We start from the raw sequence: 24,354 nt of genomic DNA on the forward strand, positions 1-24,354 counted from the left end.
GGTCGTGTACTTTGCAACATTCTTTGATACCAATGTGCTTACATTTGTCACATACATGTTTTTATGACACAGACGAAGACGTTACAGGAATAACTAAACCTGAAATTGAGGTGTCATTTTGCGGTTAAGAGAAAAAAAGCTTAGTGGTAAAACTTGCACTAGGTGGTTGACGTTGACATCTGTTTACATTCTTCTTAGGAGCCTCCTAAACATACAGCGGGCCTGGCGCAACTTATTCTCGCGCTGCGCTGAGTCGCTGGAAAAGCGGAATAGCTAGCGACGCTAATATGTTGAATGTTGAAAGTTATTGAAAATGACAGTCTGGATGAGAAAATTTCAATTATTTATTATTTACTTTTACAGTTTTGGCGCAAACATCTTACATAATATCGCTTTAAAATACAGAACAATCTACATTGTTCTTGAGCGATGACTTGAGAAGAAACATGCCTTTAGGAGTGTTCTCGGCGTTTGTCTCGATACCTGTTCCTGTGTACGAGCCAGACTCTGACAGAACGAACCACCACCATAAATCAAGCGGCAACACCACACGGAGAGAAGTCTGTCTGACACGGGCAGGAAGCTCTCAGCACGTTCGGACTCCAACCTGAAACTACTTCAGTAGCTCGGTGGCCTGAGGCTCTCTTCCTGGCGACTTGATACCGATCTTGTGTATACATATTTGTCCGGTAGCAAGTCACGATCTTCAAGGAGTTTGAATATATATATAGAAATATGATTGCCAGGCAAGGTGTTTGGTACGTTATGCTGAGAGGGCCCTCCGATAAAATGTCACATTGTGATTTATAGCAATGGTAGAAAAAGAAAAGAAAATAGGAAAAAAAACCTTTGCGTTTTCGATTCCTTCTCGTAAAGTAGATAGATTATCAGTTTTCTTGACTGAGCGTAATTTTTTTTTCTGACTTCTTGTATTCTGATTTTTATTTAGTATATTTAGACACCATCATGTGAAAAAAGCATATTCTGTACCCCATCAAATATTGCGTTTGAAAGATGAAGTGCACTTAAGAGTCACTAGACTACAGCTTAAGTCAATGGCCAAAAGCTTCAAACGGGCGTTACTAATTGGAAAGAGCAGCTGCTATGTCAGGTTCGCTGAATGGGACTGCAGCACCGGTCGGTGGGTGCCCCAGACAGTTGCTAAAGAAACAAGGGCACGAGAACAGATGTATCGGTCTCCTGTGTTTCAGCCTGGGGACTGGTGATGAGACCGTCGATACAAGTATCGGTTGACAATCAGTGCATTGTGGCACACGCACGTACGCACGCACGCACGCACACACACACACACACACACACACACACACACACACACACACACACACACACACACACACACACACACACACACACACACACACACACACTCACTCACTCAGCTCACTCACTCACTCACTCTTGAGTTTCTTTCTTATCTTAAAGCCTAATTGCCAAAATGACATGCCAAAATTGAGACGCCCACATTTTTTCACCAACGATGCACTTTTGTCAGCACTCTTCAGAACAATCACTATTTTGTCTGTGACAGCGATATTCGGCAACTTTTCCCGTGTCTGCAAAAAGTCCAAATCTCTTCGGACCAATTACTGCCCCGGACTGACAGTTCGTCAGACCGACTCGATTTGTCAGAGTATCGCTAAGACATTCCAGACAGAGTCGTGGGGAGTTCACTGTGGTGGTAAATATTAGAAAAAAAAAGATCGTCTGATTGGACGGAATATGTCATATGCATAGGCTCTAGTTTGAACTGATATTCTTGGCTTCGGACCTGAAACATACAAACAGAGAAAAACTTGATAACGCACAGGAGATGGGCTAAGATTCACCTATGGAGTCTTTTCCAATCCTCGTTTGGTCATGGTGGCAGGACGTTGATGCCAAAGTAAAGTATCTGTATCTGTATGGCCGGTATGACCGCCCTTCGGCGTGACACACCAGTTAAAGTGTGGGTAAGTAGTGTCAGCAATACTTTTGTTTTTGTTTTCTTAATATAGATCTGACACAGACCTGGACTGAGGATCGTCTCGAAGCCAAATAAAGCAGACAGGTTTAAGTTCACAGCACACTGTAACGTGTACACTGGGAATACAGTTCACATGAAATGAAACCCATGTCCAAATCAGGAAATGCTGATCTCACAGAGTAGGATATGAATATGTCAGGCTTTTACTAAGAAAATAGTTCCTGTGCTCTTCTTCGAATCCATCCCGCATGTCTCAACTAAAGGATTCCTTTTCTGGGAATCGCGGAAGTTCCACTTCGCTCTCTAGTTGGTCATTATCGACATTGACGGTCGCATTGGTCGACTGTATTATTGGTCGGAGAACACAACTTTCTTTTAAATGCGAAGGTATGAAATTACTATTTGTTTGTAACAGTGCGCTAAATCCAAGCCCTAGGACAGAGTACCCCCCCCTCCTATCGCGTGCCCTTTGGGTGAACCCTCTGTGGTCACTTAACACGGATCATCGTCACACACGGAACTGAGTCGTTGTGTCCACAAATAAAACAGTCCCGATTTGCGCTGGTGTTCAGCCGTGAACTTGGCCCGAATCCAGGGGAGTTGACACCGCGTAAGCACGCGGGCCAGTGCGTCTGCGCGCGAAGCCGTACACGAGGGTTGTACATGTTTTCTTTCGTCTCCAGTGGGTCCGCTGGGTCTGGTGTTGTTCTGGCATCGTTCCCTTTCAGGTACGATTCATTAACGAATGCTTGTATAGTTTATGACAATGCTCGGGTGTGCTACGAAGTGCGGGTTTTAAAGCTTGTGGTTGAGTGTTTTAGTTACTGTGGTGTATTTTATCAACATAGAAGAGACCCTAACGCCTTGTTCCGCTATATTGACGATATTGCTGATTTTTCCCATACGGCCTCTGCAAGAGACATAGCTTATATTCTAGTGTACTACGCGCGTTATGATCAAATATAGATGTGATAAATAAATTCTGCTTTTGTTTTCATTCCTTTCATAAGGAAGTTATATTGATATTGTTAATGGTTATGGATGTATTCTACTTAATTAAATTTCAACTTTTTGTCATTTCTTCCAACACCTATGAGGTTCATTTTGCATGGAAGATCTTTAATTGTCATTCTACTGTTTTGTCTATTATGGTAGGAGTATTCCCCATCATTCAACGATTATTTTTAAGGCAGTCCTGTCGAAAATACATTTGTACTTTCCGTCTCCCAAAACAGTCTCTTCGACCTTCCCTTTTACATAAGATAAGGTTGTTTTTGTGAAGGCAATTGTTGCCCTGCCGTGCTTTACTTAGCCTTAGCTCAGAATGGGGGTAACCTAAAACGGGAAGCGTGGTGACCCCGATAGGTCTGGGACGGCGTTTAACGGCAGTTGTTTCGCTTCAAATAGCGCAACATACGGATAAACATCAACATGCTGTGTGGCTACGATGAGTGATTTTATTACCGTGAATATTTCTTAGAAATCGCCTTCCTCCTGGCTTCCCAAGACCGTGTTAAGAGAGTGTTAAGATTTATCTGCATGACCGTCCTTGGCGTCATTGAAGTCACACTTTCGTGTCATAAATGCTTGGGTGGCGAAAGGTCAGTGATGTTATGACTGTCACGATCATGTTTTGATATTGACTGCTCTATGACAGTCATACAATAAGGCATACTTTGTCTATAATGAGTCAGTATATTTGGCACCGTGAAGCTTAAGTTGACTTGTGCGTACAGTGTTACTATTTCTCCAAATGGGAAAGTTGACATCGTTGTTGTACACGAATTGGTGAAAATGTTGCAACTCTCTCAAACATACGATGAATGTGTAGTTCCAAAAATAACATAACGTTAGTACCCAGATCATAGCACTATAATGGCCGTTAACCAATGTTAACATGTGAGAGAACCTTGTCAAACGTACACCAGTTGTATATCCGTCTCTTATAGCCCAAAAGGTTATTGATGTTTATAGATTGTGGTTAGCCTGAGTGCTATCCTATTTGTTTGCCGGGGCTCCCATACTCGCTCGCTCCCTAAAAATGTAGACTGTGGTTACAGTAGCGAATGAATGTTATCACAAGGCTATAGGCACCTTGGCTCCCAACCTTGTAGGTCTGCGATGCCTGAAGCAACAAAGCTTATAGCCACTATGTTATTGTGACCTCGCTAGCTACGATAACCTGAACGTACACCTGTTGGTACAACACGACTAAAAGGGCTCCCATGCAGGCTTTCGAATGTGTATAGTCCGAACCTGTAAACAGTCAGGCTTGCACTTGCAGTTGTATGTTAGGAATGTAATGCTTCAATTCCCTTGACCTCAAGTCCCCCAAACAGTATCTAGTTTATCTGGATATCTCAAACCAACCATAAACATTGTTTAAACTGTTCATATCCACGTTTGTAACCAGAAGTAAAGATTCTAATGGCCCATCCCAGACTCACAACAGAGAGCATATGTTCGACATTTCCTGTACAGTTCCTGTGGCTTGTTTCTCGCAGACTTGACCGCCAGAACCTTTAAATAGCACTAGGCCAAGGTTGGTCTGACAGCTCATCTCTCGTGTTATTATGAAGGTTCTACATCTGTGTGCGTTTTTCTTTTCATCTTGACTAGACAGGCCGACCATTGTTTCCATAGTAAACGACTCACAGGCATAAATCTTCAAATTTCGACAACCTTTGTGATGGTGGTAAAAGTTTGGTCCTTGCTCAGACTGTTCCCAAAAGAAGACAAACCTAAGACCATGTCTTCAGATCCTAGACAGCCGACAGATCACCTACATGGGTTTCTACGTGGACAGCTAGTGTCTGAAACATGAAAGAACTTGTAGCAGCCTGTATCCGCTCTAAGGCACAAAAGTACCGAGGAAGGTTATCGTGGGTTCATCGTTTGTCTTGCTTCCTGACTTCATAATTAATCTGAACTGACCTTGGAAAGAAACTGCAATTTTACCCTGCTACGGTCGTGTGGTGGGCGGTTCAACTTTGGTACTACATTTCTCAAGGTTACGGCCGTGTGGGTTGTTTTATAGACCAGTGTTTGTGTTCCAGGTTGTTGTAAATTTCCTATTGTTGTAATTCTACTGAGGAAAGTGAGTTCAACTGTCCTGCTGTGTCAAAGGAACGATAAGATAAGTTGATGCCTGGCTTAGTTGGTTCACACTTGGACATAAAGAACAATGTTTTTGTTTGGCCTGTTTATTTTACAGAATTAACGACGAGTTGGCACTAGAGAATGAAGACCAGTGACTGTTTTTGAACGACGAGTCACGTGACCGGACAACCATGATGGTGGGCTTACCCATGATCCTCCTCGCAACTTGGATGACGTCAGGTACCACGGGTGAGTTCTGTTCCGTTCTCTCATCTGCAATATAATTATTGTCAGTATTTTAAAATAAATAGTACGATTCATCCATTAACAAACGAAGTTCACAACTTTCTTGGTAATACATCTGTTTGCCCGATTATCGTATTAACCCTGACCGAAACGCAGGTCCAGAACTGAATCGTTTGTTTCATCAAATCGTCACATCTTGACAAAACCCCCATTCATCTTGTGACACTATCTCTAACCTCACGTCAGGGAGATCCAAAAATAGCTTCTCCTCGCACAACCATGATACCACAGTTTAACCCTCCTGTTGTGCAGTATGGATGGGCGCGCGCACATGTTATTCGAACTTGAACCACTTAAGGTCAATGAATTCAATGTGCAGCTGAGTTCAGGACAGAAAAGGAAGGTGCCATGTACAGTATATACATACAGAGTCATCGAACCGAGGAAATTCCCCTAGTTCTTTTGTACAACGAATATTTGATTACTGTCAGTACTACAGCTTAACGCCCCGTTCAAATGACTGCGTAAGTCAAATGACTCCCAGTAGCGTGCAAGTCGGGTGTACGACACAGCCAGGATTCAAACTCAGGACCTCTTGGTCCAACAGAGGGTCATTAACCACTAGACTACACACGTTGCTTGCATGAGATTGATTCACCAAGTGGCAAACAAACCACAAGTGGCCAGCGATTTGTCAGACACCATGTGTTCCCGGGTACAACATGTGCCTTGTTTTAGGACGTTCACCCGGGCACGCATCAGGTCGGGCGCACAGCCAAACCAAAACATGCTGCATGGCTCCGTGCGGTTTCTGGAAGTGTGTTGTTAAACAGGTGGTTTGACTGGCTGAGAAAGAGTTATGAGTATAAATTGACTACGTCCAGTTTAACCTGGAAGAGTCAAACCTATAAATTTCTATGTGTATGATGACATGATTACTTAGTGACTAATTTTACCAGACTTCCATGTTTAACTATATCCTGTATAACGGGCAATGCTAATTACGTCTTACTCACATGTGAAGATAACATTTGTTTTATAGTAACAGGAGGGATTTAAACTGGTACACACGACTTACAAAGGTAAAAGCGTACAAGCTTTAAGGCGGTATCCACCATCTCAGTTGTTCAGCTACAGCTGACGAGGGCAGTCTCGTGACCAGGATTTTGTGGGAAGTCTTGCTCGATCTACATCTAGAATTATCCTCTTGTACTCACAAAACGTAATGATGAAGCTCTGTACTCTATTAAATTGTGTATTAAGGTACGGTATTGTACTGAATTTCTGTCCCATCCCAACCGTCCCAGCTGCCCCCAGCCCTTCCCCCTGCCCCCTGGGTGAGTTCCCGTGCGGGAACCTGACCCTCTGTCTGCCGCAGAGACTTCACTGTAACGGCCGGGACGACTGCGGCAACAACGCGGACGAAGAGAGATGTGGTAAGTGAAGAAGTCATGGATGTAGATTCTTTATTACATAGGGACTACATGTATGCTTTAGAGATTTTAAAACTATTCTCTAACATGCAGTCTCTAACATTCTTTGATGTATTTCCTTATTTGCACACTGTATTGATTATCCTTAAAACAATTACTAAGATGCCATATAATCACATGGCAAGTGTTTAACGCTGTCCTGAATGATGTGGGGATTATGGCTACACTGTATCATAACATGGTATCCAGTCCGGTCCTCGCATCGCTATTAGAAACAAATTGGAGGTAGTTATGAAGTAAGTTTAAACTGTAATTTCCAACACAACAAAAATTGGACTCACCCAAATTTTCGACTGTACAACTCCAGTCTTTTTCAAGGAATGAGCAATCCACCGCTTCCGTGACGTCACGCAGATAACACACGTGACTCCGTGAGCAGTGGATCATAGGTTGCAGAAAGTCTGTGGCGCCCCCCGTCTCTGTTGAGGGATGGCTGTAAAGCCCTGATGTATATGGCCTCTTTAATCCCTCGTGCAAAAAAGTCTGCCGCAGAGACTTCACTGTAACGGCCGGGACGACCAACCAGAACCCTCCGGAACATACTGGTTTCACCAAAGGACAAAACACCAAAAGAAAGCAAATGTGGGGTGGTGTACCACATACAGTGTCAAGGACAGAATTCCAAGGGCCCATGTAAGGAAACCTATATCGGAGAGACTGAAAGATCGCTCAAGGCTAGGTTCCTAGAACACAAACGACCTAGCTCAACTACCTCTGAGGTTTCACAACATATACATATAGAATCCCCTGGACATTCAGTCTCACTGGACAAAGTAAAAATCTTGGACACAGAACCGGACTTTTTTGCACGAGGGATTAAAGAGGCCATATACATCAGGGCTTTACAGCCATCCCTCAACAGAGACGGGGGGCGCCACAGACTTTCTGCAACCTATGATCCACTGCTCACGGAGTCACGTGTGTTATCTGCGTGACGTCACGGAAGCGGTGGATTGCTCATTCCTTGAAAAAGACTGGAGTTGTACAGTCGAAAATTTGGGTGAGTCCAATTTTTGTTGTGTTGGAAATTACAGTTTAAACTTACTTCATAATGACTTCTACCAACACAGATGAACTTTCAAGATAAAATTGGAGGTAGTGTGAAGTGTTCACCTTAACGGGAAACGAAGGGCACTTTGGAGGTGAATAAGATTTGTACTCTCAGCTTTAAGTCCTTTTAAGTGCTGCTTTCAATTCCATGCCAAGAAAAACACATTGTTTCCAGTACATTTTGGTCCGCAACACGACGCGAAGTCATATCTTGACAGGTGTTAGACCAGCAGTGTGGATTTACAACTGTTGGACATCATCTGTCTGTCCGCAGCACGCAACTTCCGTTGGGGGCAGGAAACATGGTCATTGACCACTGGGGAATCCGTGTCTGTGCCAACATGGGAGGCGTCCAAGTTTGAACAGACTTCAGCGTGTGTTTTGTGTTTTCTTCAGGTGACAATAATGGCTGGGCCAGTGACTTCGACGCCTTTCGCGCCACAGGAACCCGCGAGGAAAGCAGTAAGTTGGGCGCTGCTCAATTGTGCTAAGAGGAGCCGTTCAATTTGCATAAATGCTTGGATGTAACACTTACTATTGCTGATTGGTCGCAACTGGAGCAGTCAAACTAATTCAAATTTCCCTGGTAACTTTCAGGGAATTTTAAAACTTTTTATTGACATTTTCAGAAAATTTATACAAAAAGTAACACATGTGTAACCACAAACTGAAACATAAAATCAGGAGACGTCGACAACATATAATAGCCTAACAAAATAACGAAGAGAACTTAAACCGAAAGAACAATATGTAGTTTACCCCAATTCCCAATATGTTTCTGGATCTTATCTTGTCGTTTTCAGGTCAAGTTTCATAAGCATAGTCATTGACATTAGAGAATCCTTTTCTCCAGGTGCCAGTGACGTCGATGTCCTTCCCGCTACAGGAATACGCGATGGGAACTCAAGGGGAGACGAATCCTGTGGTAAGTTCGACGCTGCTCACAACAGTCTAACCATTTTTTTATTGCAACATTTAATGACAAGACATAGTGTCAAATGGTACACTCACGTTTTGAACTTCTTTTTATGCCTCCACCAACGCAAAAGACAATACATAAAACACAGAACAAGCAATGCACAAATGTACATTAATCATCAGATAATAAATACTAGTAAATGGCCAAATATACGAGTATGCTACAATTCCATGTCCCCAGCTCTGATGTCGGTGCCTGCTCTGTGTACATGTGAGAGGGAGACCTGGGTTACCTGTGACAGTACAGGGCTCAACAACATACCGGGGGACATCGACACCAACGTCACCAGATTGTGAGTATGACGGCACCAAGACATGCGTACTCAACAATGGCGATGTCATTGGTTTGTTTTTCCAAAATCTGTACCTGACCATTCACGTCTCCAGACACGTATTTTTGGAACTGTGTACCGTTAACGTTGTCAACTGCGTTGTTTGGCGCCAAAATGAAATTTCGTATGACATGAAATCGTGGGTGGTCGACGCTCTGTGATTGATTCAAGGACAAAACTCAAGTTTTTGTTTTCCATTTTAACCTTGATGAGAAGAAATTGGAGCAATTTGCAATATTTCAGTGCGGCTTCAGTTGCATTTGTACCTGACATGGTCCAAATTACTATATACAGATATAATCCTTCAGACGTCATTATTTTGTTTTCCAGCGCTGCATATATTGTTTAGTTTCAAGTGTACGTCACTAATTATTTCGTACTTCTGTCTTATGCCAAAAATATCAAGGTGGTGTTTGGTTTTTCCTTCAAGTGACAAATACTCAATGCTTTGTATTTGTTGTGTTCTGTTTTCGCCATCCTATTACATAACCCGATATTTTGAGAACAAGCAGCCCCTCGTGTGAAAACGTTGCCTCTAAAAAACAAGCCATCAGGGCTTCCCGCACTGGCTGCTTTCCCACAGCCACTAACACACGATGAAAGACAAGCGTTCAACACACCCAGTACAAATCACCTCCTCGAGCTGATACCCAGTGGAACAAAGGACCTTCAAGTGTCAGCTTGACGCTGTGCATGCCTCCTGTTGTCTTTCATCGCATGGAGTTCTAATGGCAATAGGTTAGGGCGGCGTTTGGTGTGGCATGTCCAGGATTGCCTGTGGGATTTGATAAGGCAGTGACATGGAGTGGATGTTGTGTAGAAAACCCGTCTTGTGGACACAAACAACACCATACATCACATCATAAGTGCACTCCCGTGGCGACTTATATTTTTAGTTGTATGTAAGCTTGAACAACAGTACATTGTATTCTGTAAAAGGACCCCCTCCCTCACATCTACGATAGCATCATGATTGTGCCGTTAGCCTTGGCCCCTTCGAAAACTCGACATTTAAAAATTGCCTAACAACCACAACTATATCAAGTTATGAAGTCTACCCGTCGGGCAACTTTGACCCAGTTTTGATCAAATATTTTGATAATAGCGTCAAAACCACTGTTTTCAATTCAAGGTTTGTAAGTTTTTAGAGCGTACTTACAAAACGCCAACCGTCTTTGAACACCGGTAGGACATACACAAACAATACCTTGTTATCACAAGAAAGCCCAGTGGCAGCGAGAAACGATGCAGAGGTGAATTGTCTAATGGCAAGACCTCTCTCAATACTCCTCAAAGATGCTGCTCTTGAGATTTTCAAGGACACGCTTGATGACTTAACCAGATCTATGACGTAGTTTTCTAGCGTCACTAAACCTGTCAAACACAACATGACGTTGTCGTTACAATTTGAATGGAATCAAACGAGACAACGTGAAATTTCTTGGTGTTTGTTTGAATGTTTGGCCCTGGAGTAAAAAAAAAACGGGATGTTGTTCTACATCTGGAGTTCTTATAGGGTTGAGAGGGGTAAGGAATGCCTTGGTGCGCCAGCATGCCGCTAGCCTCACCAAAAAGACTCCTACATGCAGGAAACTTTTCACCTGTTAGTGAACTGGATATCCAGAAAGATATCAAAAACCTTTTACAAATGAGCGTTTAACTGACCAATGAGAAACCAAATTCCATGGAATCAGCGAATAGTTGATGGAGATACTGATTGTTTTCTGAGTAGTTTGTCAACCTGCAGTATAACGTGCTTTGGAGTGACGCCAACATCGCGCGTGACAAGTGTGGGTGTGTATCATCAGCTAATTAGATCCCATCTGGATCTAGTTAGTTGTTAAACCTGAACAATCATGAAGAAACGTCACGTACTAACAGATTTTCATCACAGGAATCCTGACGTTCCAGATAGTAAGACTTTAAAAACCATCAGATCTCCTGTCGTTCAACTAGTCGTGAGTGATACGTACCAAGTGTTTTTCGAGGAGAAACTGGTGTGCCAAGCTTATGTGATCAACTATGATCACAATTACTAGACAGCTGGAACGCCTTTAGTTTAAAGATCGATCTCCACTAAGACAAAACAATGATCAGAGAAACGTCACCAAGATTTTTATATTTATCTATTTATTCAGAATTGTAAAAAGACAATACAAAGTGTGCACTAGGCAGTGCACACCTAACACATACCTGGACATATGAGGTAAAAAAAAACAATAAATAGTTAGAACAAGATATCGCCTTTTTTAGATTTTATATTCAACTTACTTATTTTACATGTTTTCCATATTACTCAATTCTAGGAAAATTTACAACGAGACGATTGAAACGTTGCAGAACGACTCCTTTCTGAGCTACGTCGATTTAGAATCTCTGTAAGTACAGTTTATGTGACAGCTTCCCAATGCTACTTACAATTTTATGGGGAAAAGGGCATATCGTTGAGGTTTTGCCCAAAGCTTTGACTCAAATATACGTAAAACAATATCGCAATTTATCATGACGAAGATAAAACATTTCCTTGACCAGCTTCTTACGTTGAAACTGAATCTTCGAGTTTTTTGTGTCCTGCTGCGATATTACACCTCCGCCTCTTTAATGGGACTGGGCCAAACGTGAATGACTATAGAAGTACAGTGTCCCCCGGTTAACCTTCCTCTCAACATTTCAGGAATTTGCCCAGAAACAAGATCCACTTCATCGAGCCAGCCGCCTTCAGGGGGTTACGCAATCTTAAAAAACTGTACGTCCACACTGTGTTTTCTCTCTAAACATAGATTGGCTGTTGTCCAAATGGCGCGATTTCTCATTGGAGCAAGCTCCTTTATGTTTCTTAGAGGATTTGGTTATATAGGAACTATTGTTGCTGACATAGAGTTGATAGAGATGCACCTACGAAACAAAATGCATGTTTCTAAAAGTTTTTAACTGGGCGCCTTTAGTGTTTACATGATAGACAGCTTCAAAATTTGCCTGACAACTTTCAGGTTCAACCAATCAACATGATGGACATAAGATCAAACTTAAGTTCCCTTTGTTCCACACCGTGTTTTGTCATTGAACTGTGTTTTTCTTTTTACACAAGAAATCTCCAGGGAAATCGAATCAGTTCCTTCCACGTGGACACCTTTGCGGAGCTGCACAAACTTTTTCGGCTGTAAGTAATAATAGTGCATAAAGAGACTCTTTTTACGCAACCAAGTGTTTAAGTGTTTTGACTTATATGTGCCAACCTGATGAACCTATTCACGGATGCAAGTAATATAATCTTCATTCTGCATCGACACAGATCGTATCTTAAGGAATGTGGAGTCTGATATTTTCCTTCCTTGCAGATTCCTATCACACAACGAACTAGAGACGCTGGTACCGGGAACCTTCAGGAATCTACACCAACTTGAATGGCTGTAAGTCAGACCCTCCCTTATATGGGCATTTGCTTTCACGTGACAATGACTAAGTATTGCCGGCCATCTTGGGTGATTGAAACTTGAAGTTGCTCGGTATATTTAATTTTGTATATGTAATTTCAATCACGTATGCCATTATGCACATGAAAATTATTCTTTCAGCATGCATGATGTCTGTGAGTTACGCACAAACATTCATGCTTAGTTTTTATGATAAAGCCCTGGCTATATTCGTGCATAACAAGATGTATGTTGTAAGAAATTTTTTCTTGATACGTTGCAGGTATCTTGAAGATAACAGGTTGACGACAATCCAACATGGCACCTTGAGTGGGCTGGGAAACGTTCACTGGTTGTAAGTTATCAGGAAAAAAAATCTTAAATTCAGAAACGTTGTATACTTGAATCATATTTTATAAGCCAATAGCTATCTAAGATATTTACATGTAAATTGGATTCTTTGCAAGGGCAGGGGTACGATACTTAATTCTGTGATGTCCTCATTATAAGGACTGGTATAATTACCAGACTATCGACGAAGTAGATTCAAACAAAAACGCCGATGCAACTGACAAGTACATTCTTCCCTCTTATCAAGGACTCTATGCTCTTATATTATACCTTTTCAGAGGCCTTATGGGAAACCAGTTGCAGAGATTAGATGGTGGGGCAATCTGCCAGGACGCACCTTCTATCAGATGGCTGTAAGGGATAGTCCATCGTTTATAAACGCTGTAATATCTTATCCTATGGGTTGGTTAAACCTGGACGTTGCCAGGTAAATTTGAACCTGTATATTAGTAATTGCAGGCTTGCAGTGGTTGTGGCATATACGCATGCCGCCATAGGAATATGCGGGGCTGACTCTAAACCACGTTCAACAATCCACCACGGTGGCATTCAATACTATGTGTATAAATGGATAAAGTTGTAATCATCGATGCTTATACATTAGACGCGAAAATAAGTAGGTATTATCAATGTCAATGTTAAGGAAACCGTGTTCTTTTCCATATTTGTTTCAGAGAACTTGAGGGGAACTCTCTCAACAATTTGACATCCGGGACATTTGAAGGGTGTGGTAGCATCACCGTCTTGTAAGTGTCGGCCATTTTGAAATCGCTTTCTTGTCACGTGCACGTGTCATCTTATATATCTGTAGCCTGAGTTTAGTATTTGGGTATATTACCTAACGATCGTTGCGCCGTTGTCAGTATCACTAACTAATTCATCGTTAAAGCTTGTAATGTACCTTTTGTAAGCTGCTTAGTGATTGGCGAGTTATGGATACACTATTTGGACGAGATATAGTATAACTATAGTATGTTAGAATAGAATATTTGTTTCTAATGATATTTCTCGTTCTTTGCCTTGTAGGTCTCTTCGGAACAATAGGATATCGACGATTGAACCCCATGCGTTCGACAGCCTGTCTCAGCTCATGGAACTGTAAGTTGCAATGTCAAAGTGTAGCTGACCCACTTCGGACTTAACAAATCATGAAACAAAGCGTATGACAAGCAATGGCCTTCAAACAATTCTTTCCTCTCGCCCCTCAGGGATCTTTCAGTGAACAACATCTCGACATTCCCCTCCAAACCGTTCGCCAGGCTGAAGATGCTGGACAGATTGTAAGCATGCCTTTTCTTTACTTTGCCTTAGCTTGTAACACAATATGGATCTCGAGGTTACAATGATACCGACAAGAGATATCAGTTTATGACTTATGTTGTTCTCACTACGCCCCAACATATTTCCTATGTGCTACATTCTGTAGATCGCTATCTACGACATTACTTTGCCTCAGCTGTACATATCCTTTTGTATTGTCTCTCGAATAAGAATGTGTTGATCAACTATTGGCCCCTTGTTCACTGGGGAAATTCGCAATCTTCACATATATTTGGTGGAAACACACCATCTTATAAAGCCCATCTTTCACATTCCTTACAGGAATATCTCGATCAATCCTCTCCAGTCATTGGACGTAGACGCCTTTGAAGGACTCGTCAGCATGAAGTCACTGTACGTAACTTTTATCTTTCACGGTTTCAAGTCGTCATTCACTGTATTCACTGCATAGAGATGTGCTTGATACACCGATAATAATGATGCGATACTAACGCATTGGCTAAATATCCATTGACTGTGATTTGTTTATTATGTCCACTGCTATAAAGCAGGAAGTAAACATTAGCAAAAATAAAGTTATACAATAGTTATTGAATATTCACCTACTTACGGGTTTTCAAAATGTGGATTACAGATCAATTACAGATGTGGGCGTGGCCAGTTCCAGCCTCTCCACAGCCATGTTTAGTAAAGCCGGCAGTCTGGACCACATGTGAGTCAGGTCTAGTTTGGAATCTTCACATCCGTCTTAGAAATTGGAGTTTGTTGGACAGTTTTCTTAGACTGTTACGACTTAGGTATCAACGGGACAGCGTAACTAATGTCGTACGTGATGAGTAGTAAATTCATGTAGAAATGTTGAATACATCCTGGTGTTGAAAACCTTGGCTCCATGTTTATTCTGAATACAAGGGGGTAAGCTGGCAGCTTTTGTATTCACTTGATTTTAAATTTTCTCTTCAATCATAAAGTCATGAAAATGAACTCTTGTCTACTATGCAACCATTCCAGATACTTCAGTAAGTTCCAGTCCTGTAACTTCGCCCTGCACGTGCGGGACTGCGAGCCGAACTCTGACGGGATCTCGTCCTTTGAACACCTGCTGGCGCGGCCGGTGTTGCGGCGGTGTGTGTGGATCATCGCCGCGCTGACCTGCACGGGAAACACGTGCGTCATGATCGGCAGGTCACTCATCAAACACGAGAACAAGGTCCACTCGCTCTTCATCAAGAATCTTTGTGGTACGGTCATATTTAAAGCTGGTGTGTTACGCCGAAGGGCGACTATACCGGATGTACAGATACAGATATAGCTATTTGTTAATAGATTTTTCTTCTTCTTACACAACCGGTAAAGCTTCTCACCTGCTTACGTTTCGATGTCTATCAGACACCTTCTCCTGAGCTTCTGACTGGAGTACTGCCTCTCGCCGCTATATGTAGCCGGCGAGAACACAATCCCAAACGTGGCTAAGTTTGTATCCCCCCTCGTCCCGGTTCATCAGTGGGGTTGACTTTCTACGGCCTGATAAAATTATTTTCGGAAGGATTATATTTCTTGTGAGTTGTGACGTAGGTACTATCCACCATCCTAGATCTGCAAGCTGCAAAATCAGAGTTGAACATTGTTAAGTCTTGGCTCTTGTTTTACTTTTTTTACTGTCAAAAGACAACATCGTTGTTATAAAATGTCTCACTGTATTGTTGTTCTTTCAGCTTCAGATCTAGTGATGGGCATCTACTTGTTGATCATCGGCGCGAAAGACGTCATCTTCCGCGGTACTTACAACCGGCATGCCTTAGACTGGAGAGAGAGCTTCGGCTGCCAGTTCACAGGGTTCCTCGCCATGCTTTCCTCGGAGGTGTCGGTCCTCCTCCTGACCTACATGTCCGTGGAGAGGTTCCTGTGCGTGGTGTTCCCGTACCGGGACAGGAGACCGAACGTGCGGCAGGCAGCCGCCGTGCTCATGGCGATCTGGCTGAGCGGATTCTTCCTCGCCTTCTCGCCGCTGATCGGCCACGGGTTGGGTTACTTCGACAACTTCTACGGCAGCAACGGCGTCTGTTTCCCCCTCCACCTGCACCAGCCGTACCTGGAGGGCTGGGAGTACAGCGCCTTCATCTTTCTCGGCGTCAACTTCACCTCCTTGGTGATCATCCTGGCAGCTTACACGGGCATGTTCGTCTCCATACAGAGGACACGGCGGTCCATAGCGTCTTCCTTCACCACCTTCGGAGACATGTCCTTCGCTACCAGGTTCTTCTTCATCGTGCTGACGGACTCCCTGGTCTGGATTCCCATCACTGTGCTCAAGTTCCTGGCCTTCACGTCTCTGAAAATACCAGGTACATTTTGGTTGGGGGTACTTTTCTTCTCCAGATAAATGCCCATGAAAATCATAGACAACACACGTTCTGACGGCGGTGTTCTGTAAACGTCATGTATCTCAGAGAAAAATGACGGACATTTGGCCGTTTTGTGGCTTTTTGTTAGATATAATAGCCCTTGTTGTCTAAGTAATTTTAATGGATTTTAGGATGTTATATACCTTTTTTCTACTATGCTCAATAGTTGTTGCCATGATTTGTTCCTTGGTACAATTGTCGTAGAATAACTCTCTTCTATAAACAGCACCGATGCTCTAAAACTGATCGTTTTTGTTTCAGGTTCCATGTACGCCTGGATCGTGATCTTCATCCTGCCGATTAACAGCGCCATCAACCCCATCCTGTACTCCCTCACCACACGGACCTTCACCGGCGCGCTCTGCAGCTTCGTCAGGAAGTTCCACCTCAAACATATCCGCGCGTCCACCAGCAGACCGCTGGTCCTCAGGGAACAAGGTGAGGCAATGATACACAAAACAGCTCTCAGAACATTAGTACACTTAAAGCCTTAACCTCTGCCACATAAGTCGTAATGACTGCAGCAGATTGAGCTAGCAATGGCCCACCATGTTTAAAAGGTAAAACTTTTGTTCCAACAGTTTTAGAGAAATGTTTTCACCTCGAGCTTTCGACCAGTCACTTTGGTCTTCCTTCAGCTGGTCGAAAGCTCTAGGTGAGGACATTTCCCCTTTGTGTTGGAACAAAAGTTTTACCTTTCAACATGTAACTTAATGATCTATAGTTTCATGCGAGTCTCACTATTATTCAATGGAAAGGTCATAGAATCTTGTTCGTCATTGCCTCTCTACAAGTCTTAATGATTAATATATGACGTACGACTAAATGGCAGCGCATTTCGACACAGGATAACGATGATTGTTCTTTCTCTCTATATATCGTATTAGTGAAGCGTTCGTCGGATTCCGACACGTCGGCTGGCACCACCTGCACGACTGCGTCACCGTTGACGAGCACATCCAACAGGGCGTCCTCAAACGGTACAGTCAATGGTGCGCCCTCAGGTAGCTTGGGGAGGAACTGCACCCTGGACAGCGTCCCGGAGCGGAATTCCAGCGAGGATGGCGGATGGGAGTCTATTAAAACAAACGGCGACGATGTGTTCGAACCGTGACATTGATGGAACTCGCGTTATGTGTAAAGGGTTCCCAGAAGGAACTACTGAATACAAACAGAGGGCGAGGTACCCGGAAGTCGGTGCAGAAACTTTACCCCACAGAGTTCACCGTTCGTTGTTAATCCCGAGGCTGGTAAGTTACCGACGAAATCAAGGAAGGAACAAGCCCTGGCTCTGATAGGACAACGCCCCGCATATTTCGTCAATGCAGTTGTCAGTAATTTAAAGCGTTTTGTCTATGTGAGCCGTACGTAGTGCAATTTGTAACCTCAATCCAATATACGGTATTTAACTGCCATAAGTAACACATGTAAACCTTATATTGTTATGTCTCATTGTGGCATGTGGATACGCTATATATGACTTAATGCCAGCCATGCGTGCAGTCATGTTTATTTTCAGTTTGACCAATGCCATTAGTATAGTATAGGGACATCAGGCCGGCAAAACTGCAATTATTATAGTAAAGCCGACTTTGCCATGTTTTATACAAATGTATCTAGTATATTATCTGGTGAGTCAAGCGTGGACCAAATGTACATACCAACATATCAAATGTACATAGAATCTACCTCTACAACTTGGATGTGTAGTTGAAAATGAATGGTTCAGGCGTTTTCGTGGTCATGTAAATGAGCATACCTTTTTACTTTGTTTTATTATTTCTACATCAGAAATCATATACACTGCATCAGTATCATTAAACTTGTACATGTATACTATATCTGCGACGTATCTTGATATGAGATACCAATTATTTTCATTGCTTTTACAACACACACTTAGACCGACAACTAGCGGTTCTGACTAACAGCGTTTGGAAGGAAAATGATAGACAAACAGACATTTGTTCAGCATCATCTTGATTATCTCTTGACTCACTGGGTCTTTAAGTAATCAGAATTACCTGCACGTATCAATGGGGACCCCTAGCGATCCAAATTATTTTGCCCCTGATCGCGATACGGTTTTTCCTGCAATGCTAATTTTGGCCGTTTGGTGGCGCCATTTTGGACCGTGTGTAGGATGCAAAGTTTCTTGTCGAAGTGATCAAATCAAGGATCGAAATAAATTTTCAGCCTTGTTGCAAAAATGGCATTATAAGACAATGTTTTTTTTTTAATTCTTGATGAAAATTGGTGAAAATAAATGCGCGCGCGGATATCGTTCATAATTGTTGTTGTTGTTGTTGGCATCCTTTCGTCTCTCGTTCATAATACAACATCCTATTCACGGTGTATTACCGGGTGTAACCTCTGCTGTGACATGCCATCCTCCCAACATTGAAAAGAGCAGATAGGAAAACAAAGATTTTGTTTCCCATCTTTCATGCCTGAAGATGAGAACGCGCACATGAAGCTCACGTATCACCCTGACATATGGACGCAGCAGATCATGAGATTAATCAACTCAGCTGATTGCCTACCTACTTGGATTAATAGCTTGAATTGCTGGGAAGATTCTTTAATTTCCCCAAGGAGATGGGTACATTATTTTTCCACAGAGAATTTCGGGACAATGCCTGTGTACATAAGACCGCAGTAAGACTTAATATAGTGTTTTGGGCTGGCCTGAGGGAAAAAGAACATGGGCTTTAATTGTGGAGTATATAGAGGTCATAGTTCTTGACCATTTTCTTTTCCATAAGTAAGAAACGTATGACAATATGAATAGAGACATCTTAATTTTGCAGCCACATGCAAAATTCACAGGTCGGCCCCCCATATTCTACCCCGACATTGTATGAGAGTAAGTTAAGTAGCTAGGAACATAACCCCTCTTGTGCAGGAAACGTAAGGCAATAAAAGAGGGATTGGCACCCTTTCAAATCTGACAATGAAAGGTTTATATCGTGTGCAATAGTTAATCACTCATTTAGGTACTTCAGGCATCCAAATTACCCACTCAAAGAGCTCCGTTAAGCCTTCCCCAAGTTTGGTCTTATCTTTTCCTATTTTATTTATAACCACTCATTCCTTAAAGTGGCCAGCAGACCTTTAAGAGGTGGTGAGATATTGATCGGTGTAGTCATACATCCTACAAGATATTATAGAAGAAGGTGACTAGAATACATTTCCTCCGGGTTTATGTTCAAGCTTGCAGTATTGCAGACAATGACCATATATCCAACAAAGCCATTATCATTGTAACTCCATAATGTCACCTCTTACTCAGCAATTGGACGTTAGTCATGAGAGGAAGTTACTTTGTCAGATCACTTTCTACGTGAAAGATGCAAATAAAAGGCGATGATCGATATCCAATGCGCAATTATGATTTGATGTGTCCGGGAAAGGCCTAACATTTTGCACTAAAACACGCACTAGGATGCTTTTCATGGTGTAAATTTATGGAGAATGAAGTATCCAGGGAATGTTTTATTGTAAAACGCACAAAATGGGAAGTTTTCTTGCGCTCCGAGTAAATCGTATCGAGTACCAAACACCATCCTTCACATCGCCTTGATTACGGAAAGGTTAACCGATTCCGGTGCTTCAAGCGGAAGTAATTCTGCGGAAAAATGGCAGGAGAGGTGCTCGATCACGTCTGACTGCCGTTTGACTCACACTTTGTAATGAGGTATGTTTATACATTTGAAAGAGTAATGTAGATCGCTAATGAACAACAAATTTAGACGTCCGGCCAGCACAAAATTACCAAAACAAATTTATGCCATACTAACCCTTTTGCAACTTTGTTGCATGATTCCGTGTAATAGCATATATATGGGGAAGAAAACCATATTTGACACTTCTTATTGAAAAACGATACCTTTAGGAGGAATCAATACCGAGATAATGACACATGTCCTTCACCAGCCAGGGAGAAGTTCGCACAATATGTGTTTGAAAAGGTCACGGCTCAGGAAAGGTGGATTTAAAAATGCCAGGTGTGAGATCCCGTCGGAAGTAAGCCCAGGGGCGGGGTCGTTGTAAAATTGAAAATAACTCCAGATTACTTCGCTGCTAGGCATCTTCAAGAAGATGGACTCTCAAGAAGATAAAAGATCCGAACTTTTCAACTTTCTTTTAAGAAAGATACATAGGATACTCGGCATCTTCATTGTCATATCTAAAAATTCAATAAATGGAGATGTAGAATATTATGGGTGTTGGCACTCACGTGACCATGGCCATATAGGCAATGTCCGCCATGATGGATGGTTTAACTTGAACGTTGCATGGATTTTCAATTATGTTCACGAACTTATTATGCCGAGGCAATTAAAGTTGCAGGTCTCCTAAATATATGCAAACATCCTATACCTGCTGTGTACCGCGCTCTGCACGTAAATGTCATCAGCCACTTGAGCTATCCTTCTACACCATCTTCTGTATGTGTTCTTTAGGACTTAACAGCTTAGTACAAAATTGTGACAGAGATCAACACATCTCGAGATAAGGAATTGTAGCAATAATCTCTACACTTCAAGGGCTTTAGACATCCGACAGCCGAAGATGGTTTCTAGATAAAGAGGAGAACAGGAGAGGGTAATTCTCGTCGGATTAATTTACGTATTCAAGAAGAGCAACGGAAGATGCAAGACCGATTCAGGAGATTAAAAATACACATCAAACATTGTTCATGCATTAGTTGTGATATGTAAGATACGCCAAAAAACGAAAGGTAGTGGATGCTACCTGAAACGTCTAACCGTTTCCAAAATCATATCCAGTTGCTCGAGAAACTGTTTTGGCATCAGTTGTGATAGTTGTGGGCTTTTCTGACATCGTGGGATTTATATAGCGTATATCCAAACTTCGAGAGATTCTCTACTTTGATTGAAGACATTCCTTAACGAAAATGTGTCGGTCATCTAAGAATCAGGAAGTTGGGTCACGTTTGTGCTCAGAAAAGACTAGCAGACAGAGATGAAAATGCAGCCTCGGAGGAAGTCTATATAACATCGCGGGTGCGTTAAGTGCCTTTATCAGATAGTTAGGAAACATGTCCAACTGAAAGGTCAGTGCATTAGTGGCTTCTTCCAGTTCGTCTAGCATGTAATCGGAATCCTAAGTGGCGTAGTTTTTTTTTCTATTTTTAAAGATTATTGTTGAACCCGTAACGTTTAAAGGTCCCTGAGGTCTGACATGTGGTGCCACCGGGTACAACGTGAATCATCATTACCAATCTCAGACAGGAAACGCGCCCTCAGGGTAGGAACTTTTGATTAACTCAATTTACTCAAGCATTTGGTTCAACTGATGAGTGGACCCGACATGTTGAATTGTCCCCGTAGATAGGATCTGTACTCTATTATCATTATCATCAGCGGCAAACAAATCCTTATTGCGGTCAGTACACATGATCTGGTGAACCGATTGGACGTTTCAAACAACCAGGTGGATGCTCAAATTTCAGACTTTGTTGCAATTTTGTTCTTTTTTTTTCAATTTAGTACCAGATTTCGATTGCTACATCCAGGAGGGTAACCTGTAATAAATCTCGAGCAGCACTGCGCCCAAGTCGAACGTTATGTCGGCGTCCCAGTCAGTGAACTTGACTTTGATTACACTCCGTACTCCATCATGGAGGGACGGACTGACTGTAGCCGGGGAAAGTTTCCACAACATCCGCGGCAGAACACAGGTAATCAGCTGTCACCATGCCTCGCGCGGTCAGATCAGGTGGGGTTGGTGCTGTAGTTTGGATGTTAGAGTATTTGTTTCTTGCGTTGTCACGTTACGGGGTTAGTTTCGAGGTCATTGCACCTGCATAAATTCTTCCTATCAAAGTTTTAAAACAGCATTGTAACACAGACATCCTGTTCCTAACAAACAGCCTATATCTAACGGTGTGCATAGTGGAACATAGACTTCGGGGCGATGATGTAATTATATTCAGCAACTCGTTCTGACAACGCAACGGAGCAGCCGAAGTGAGAAAAACTAGATTAGAAATTCAGACGAAGTTGACGCCAGTGATTCCTACAATGTATGGGTTCATTGATGGTAAGATGAAGTCCCAACACCCCCTTGAAGAGAGTCAGTTTCTAGCGTAGTGTCTACGTACACGTACCGTTAGCTAAAGGCCGTCTGTTAGGCACAGGACGTCCGTGTTACAATGCAGCTATAGTTGTTTTCAAACAGAACTACAAACATTGCAAGTGCAACGACCTCACAACTAGCCAAACCGTAACGTAACAAGTTAAGAAACAAACACTCTATCAGGAAAACAACATCACAATAGCATTCTCACGTCTGTGAAAATCAACTCCTGCCCACCATGCTAAACTTCTAAAAGAAGGCTGCCAATAATTGCATTACAGACGCAATAGCCAGCATTTGCTCGCTTCATTAACCGTACGTCTATTTATGTCAACAGGAAATCCAATCACTATACCGACGGGGAGGGTTCCCGTGGTTATACAGGGACTTTTATTCATGTGGGAAACGTTTAGGCCGCAGCAATTTGCTGTTTTAGGCAATCGACAGGGTGATTTTGTTGCTAAGATGGAGGAGGAGAAACCTGGGTGTCGAAGGAGGACATTTAAGGTCATGGACAAGAGTAAGGCTTGAACACTTGGCATCAGAATCAAGGGAATAAGGTCGGAATTATCCTGCTTTGATTAAAATATTTTTCATACCCAGTATACATAAAATAATGACGTTTGAAAAAGATATGATGACCAAAGAATTACAACATTTACAAATGGCATTTTAAGTATTTGCATTGCGTACGTAAAGACAATGAGTGGACGTCTGGATGTGCTATAACGGTCACGACAAAATGTTGATGAATGTCACATAGACACAGCAACGATAAAGTAATACCAAACATTACGATTTCACAGGTAATGTTTAATGTTCTCAATGTACAATGTATTATTTAGGAAACGATTACTGAAATGATTATCACAGTTCCTTTTGTTGGAGAACAGCCAGAGAAATGTTGTTTTTTTTTTATTTTGGAATCGTCCTCTTGACTAATCCTTGTAACTTACTAGTCGTACCCCACTAGGAAACAAATCAAAGTTACTATATATGATAGAGGTGATAGAGGTAAAAAAAATTCTTGTTGGCCCTTAACCATTAGTGAGGAACTTTTATGTAAACATGTCGGAATGTGTATGTATGAAAGTCAACAGATCACGTCATGGGTAACCTCATTACAGCGATATGGGAACGAGACAAACAGCGCTGACCTCTAACCTCCCAGATCCGACCAATGGACGGAAAGCAGCATCTTATTTTGTATCAACTGTGTGCTGAGACTGAGACAAAAATTAGAAGACAAGATGGAATTCAAAACGAAGACGAGGAAAAAAAATCAACAAAACTTGAGGACAAGTCATTGAGTACTGAGGCATCATATACTAAAAACATGCCTTGAAATCTTTTCACCCAAATCGTACAGCGACCTTGGACGGGAGGTTACCGCACCTTTGATTTGAACACCGAAGTAAAACGTGTTAACAGCTATTCACCGCACTCAGCCAGGTGTCGACGCGCCATCAAAACACAGTCATTTAGTGAACCTGCCTGGGAGGACACAGGATTTTGTCGCTGATGGAATTCTGAAGCATTGCAGTGCCTAGAGCTTACATATACACGACATAGACCAGTGTGTATAGCTACGTTTGTCCATTATGTAATACTTATAAC

At 42.3% G+C, this 24,354-nt stretch overlaps 1 protein-coding gene across 1 annotated transcript; it reads left to right on the forward strand.

Moving 5' to 3' along the window:
• Window positions 1–5,274: 5,274 nt before the first annotated feature.
• Window positions 5,275–18,459, forward strand: LOC109467747 (relaxin receptor 1-like). Its single transcript, XM_019765798.1, has 19 exons — window positions 5,275–5,332; window positions 6,637–6,765; window positions 8,269–8,334; window positions 8,726–8,797; window positions 9,032–9,143; window positions 11,119–11,179; window positions 11,436–11,560; window positions 11,857–11,928; window positions 12,271–12,342; window positions 12,521–12,592; window positions 12,879–12,950; window positions 13,621–13,692; window positions 13,973–14,044; window positions 14,155–14,226; window positions 14,862–14,939; window positions 15,239–15,468; window positions 15,943–16,572; window positions 16,894–17,070; window positions 17,520–18,459. The coding sequence occupies exons 1-19, from the start codon at window positions 5,275–5,277 to the stop codon at window positions 17,744–17,746; spliced, it is 2,469 nt and encodes an 822-aa protein (XP_019621357.1). The 3' UTR covers window positions 17,747–18,459.
• Window positions 18,460–24,354: the final 5,895 nt, after the last annotated feature.

This window comes from Branchiostoma belcheri, unplaced genomic scaffold, assembly GCF_001625305.1.
Source record: "Branchiostoma belcheri isolate BF01 breed outbred unplaced genomic scaffold, Haploidv18h27 scaffold19, whole genome shotgun sequence".
Classification (NCBI taxonomy): domain Eukaryota; kingdom Metazoa; phylum Chordata; class Leptocardii; order Amphioxiformes; family Branchiostomatidae; genus Branchiostoma; species Branchiostoma belcheri.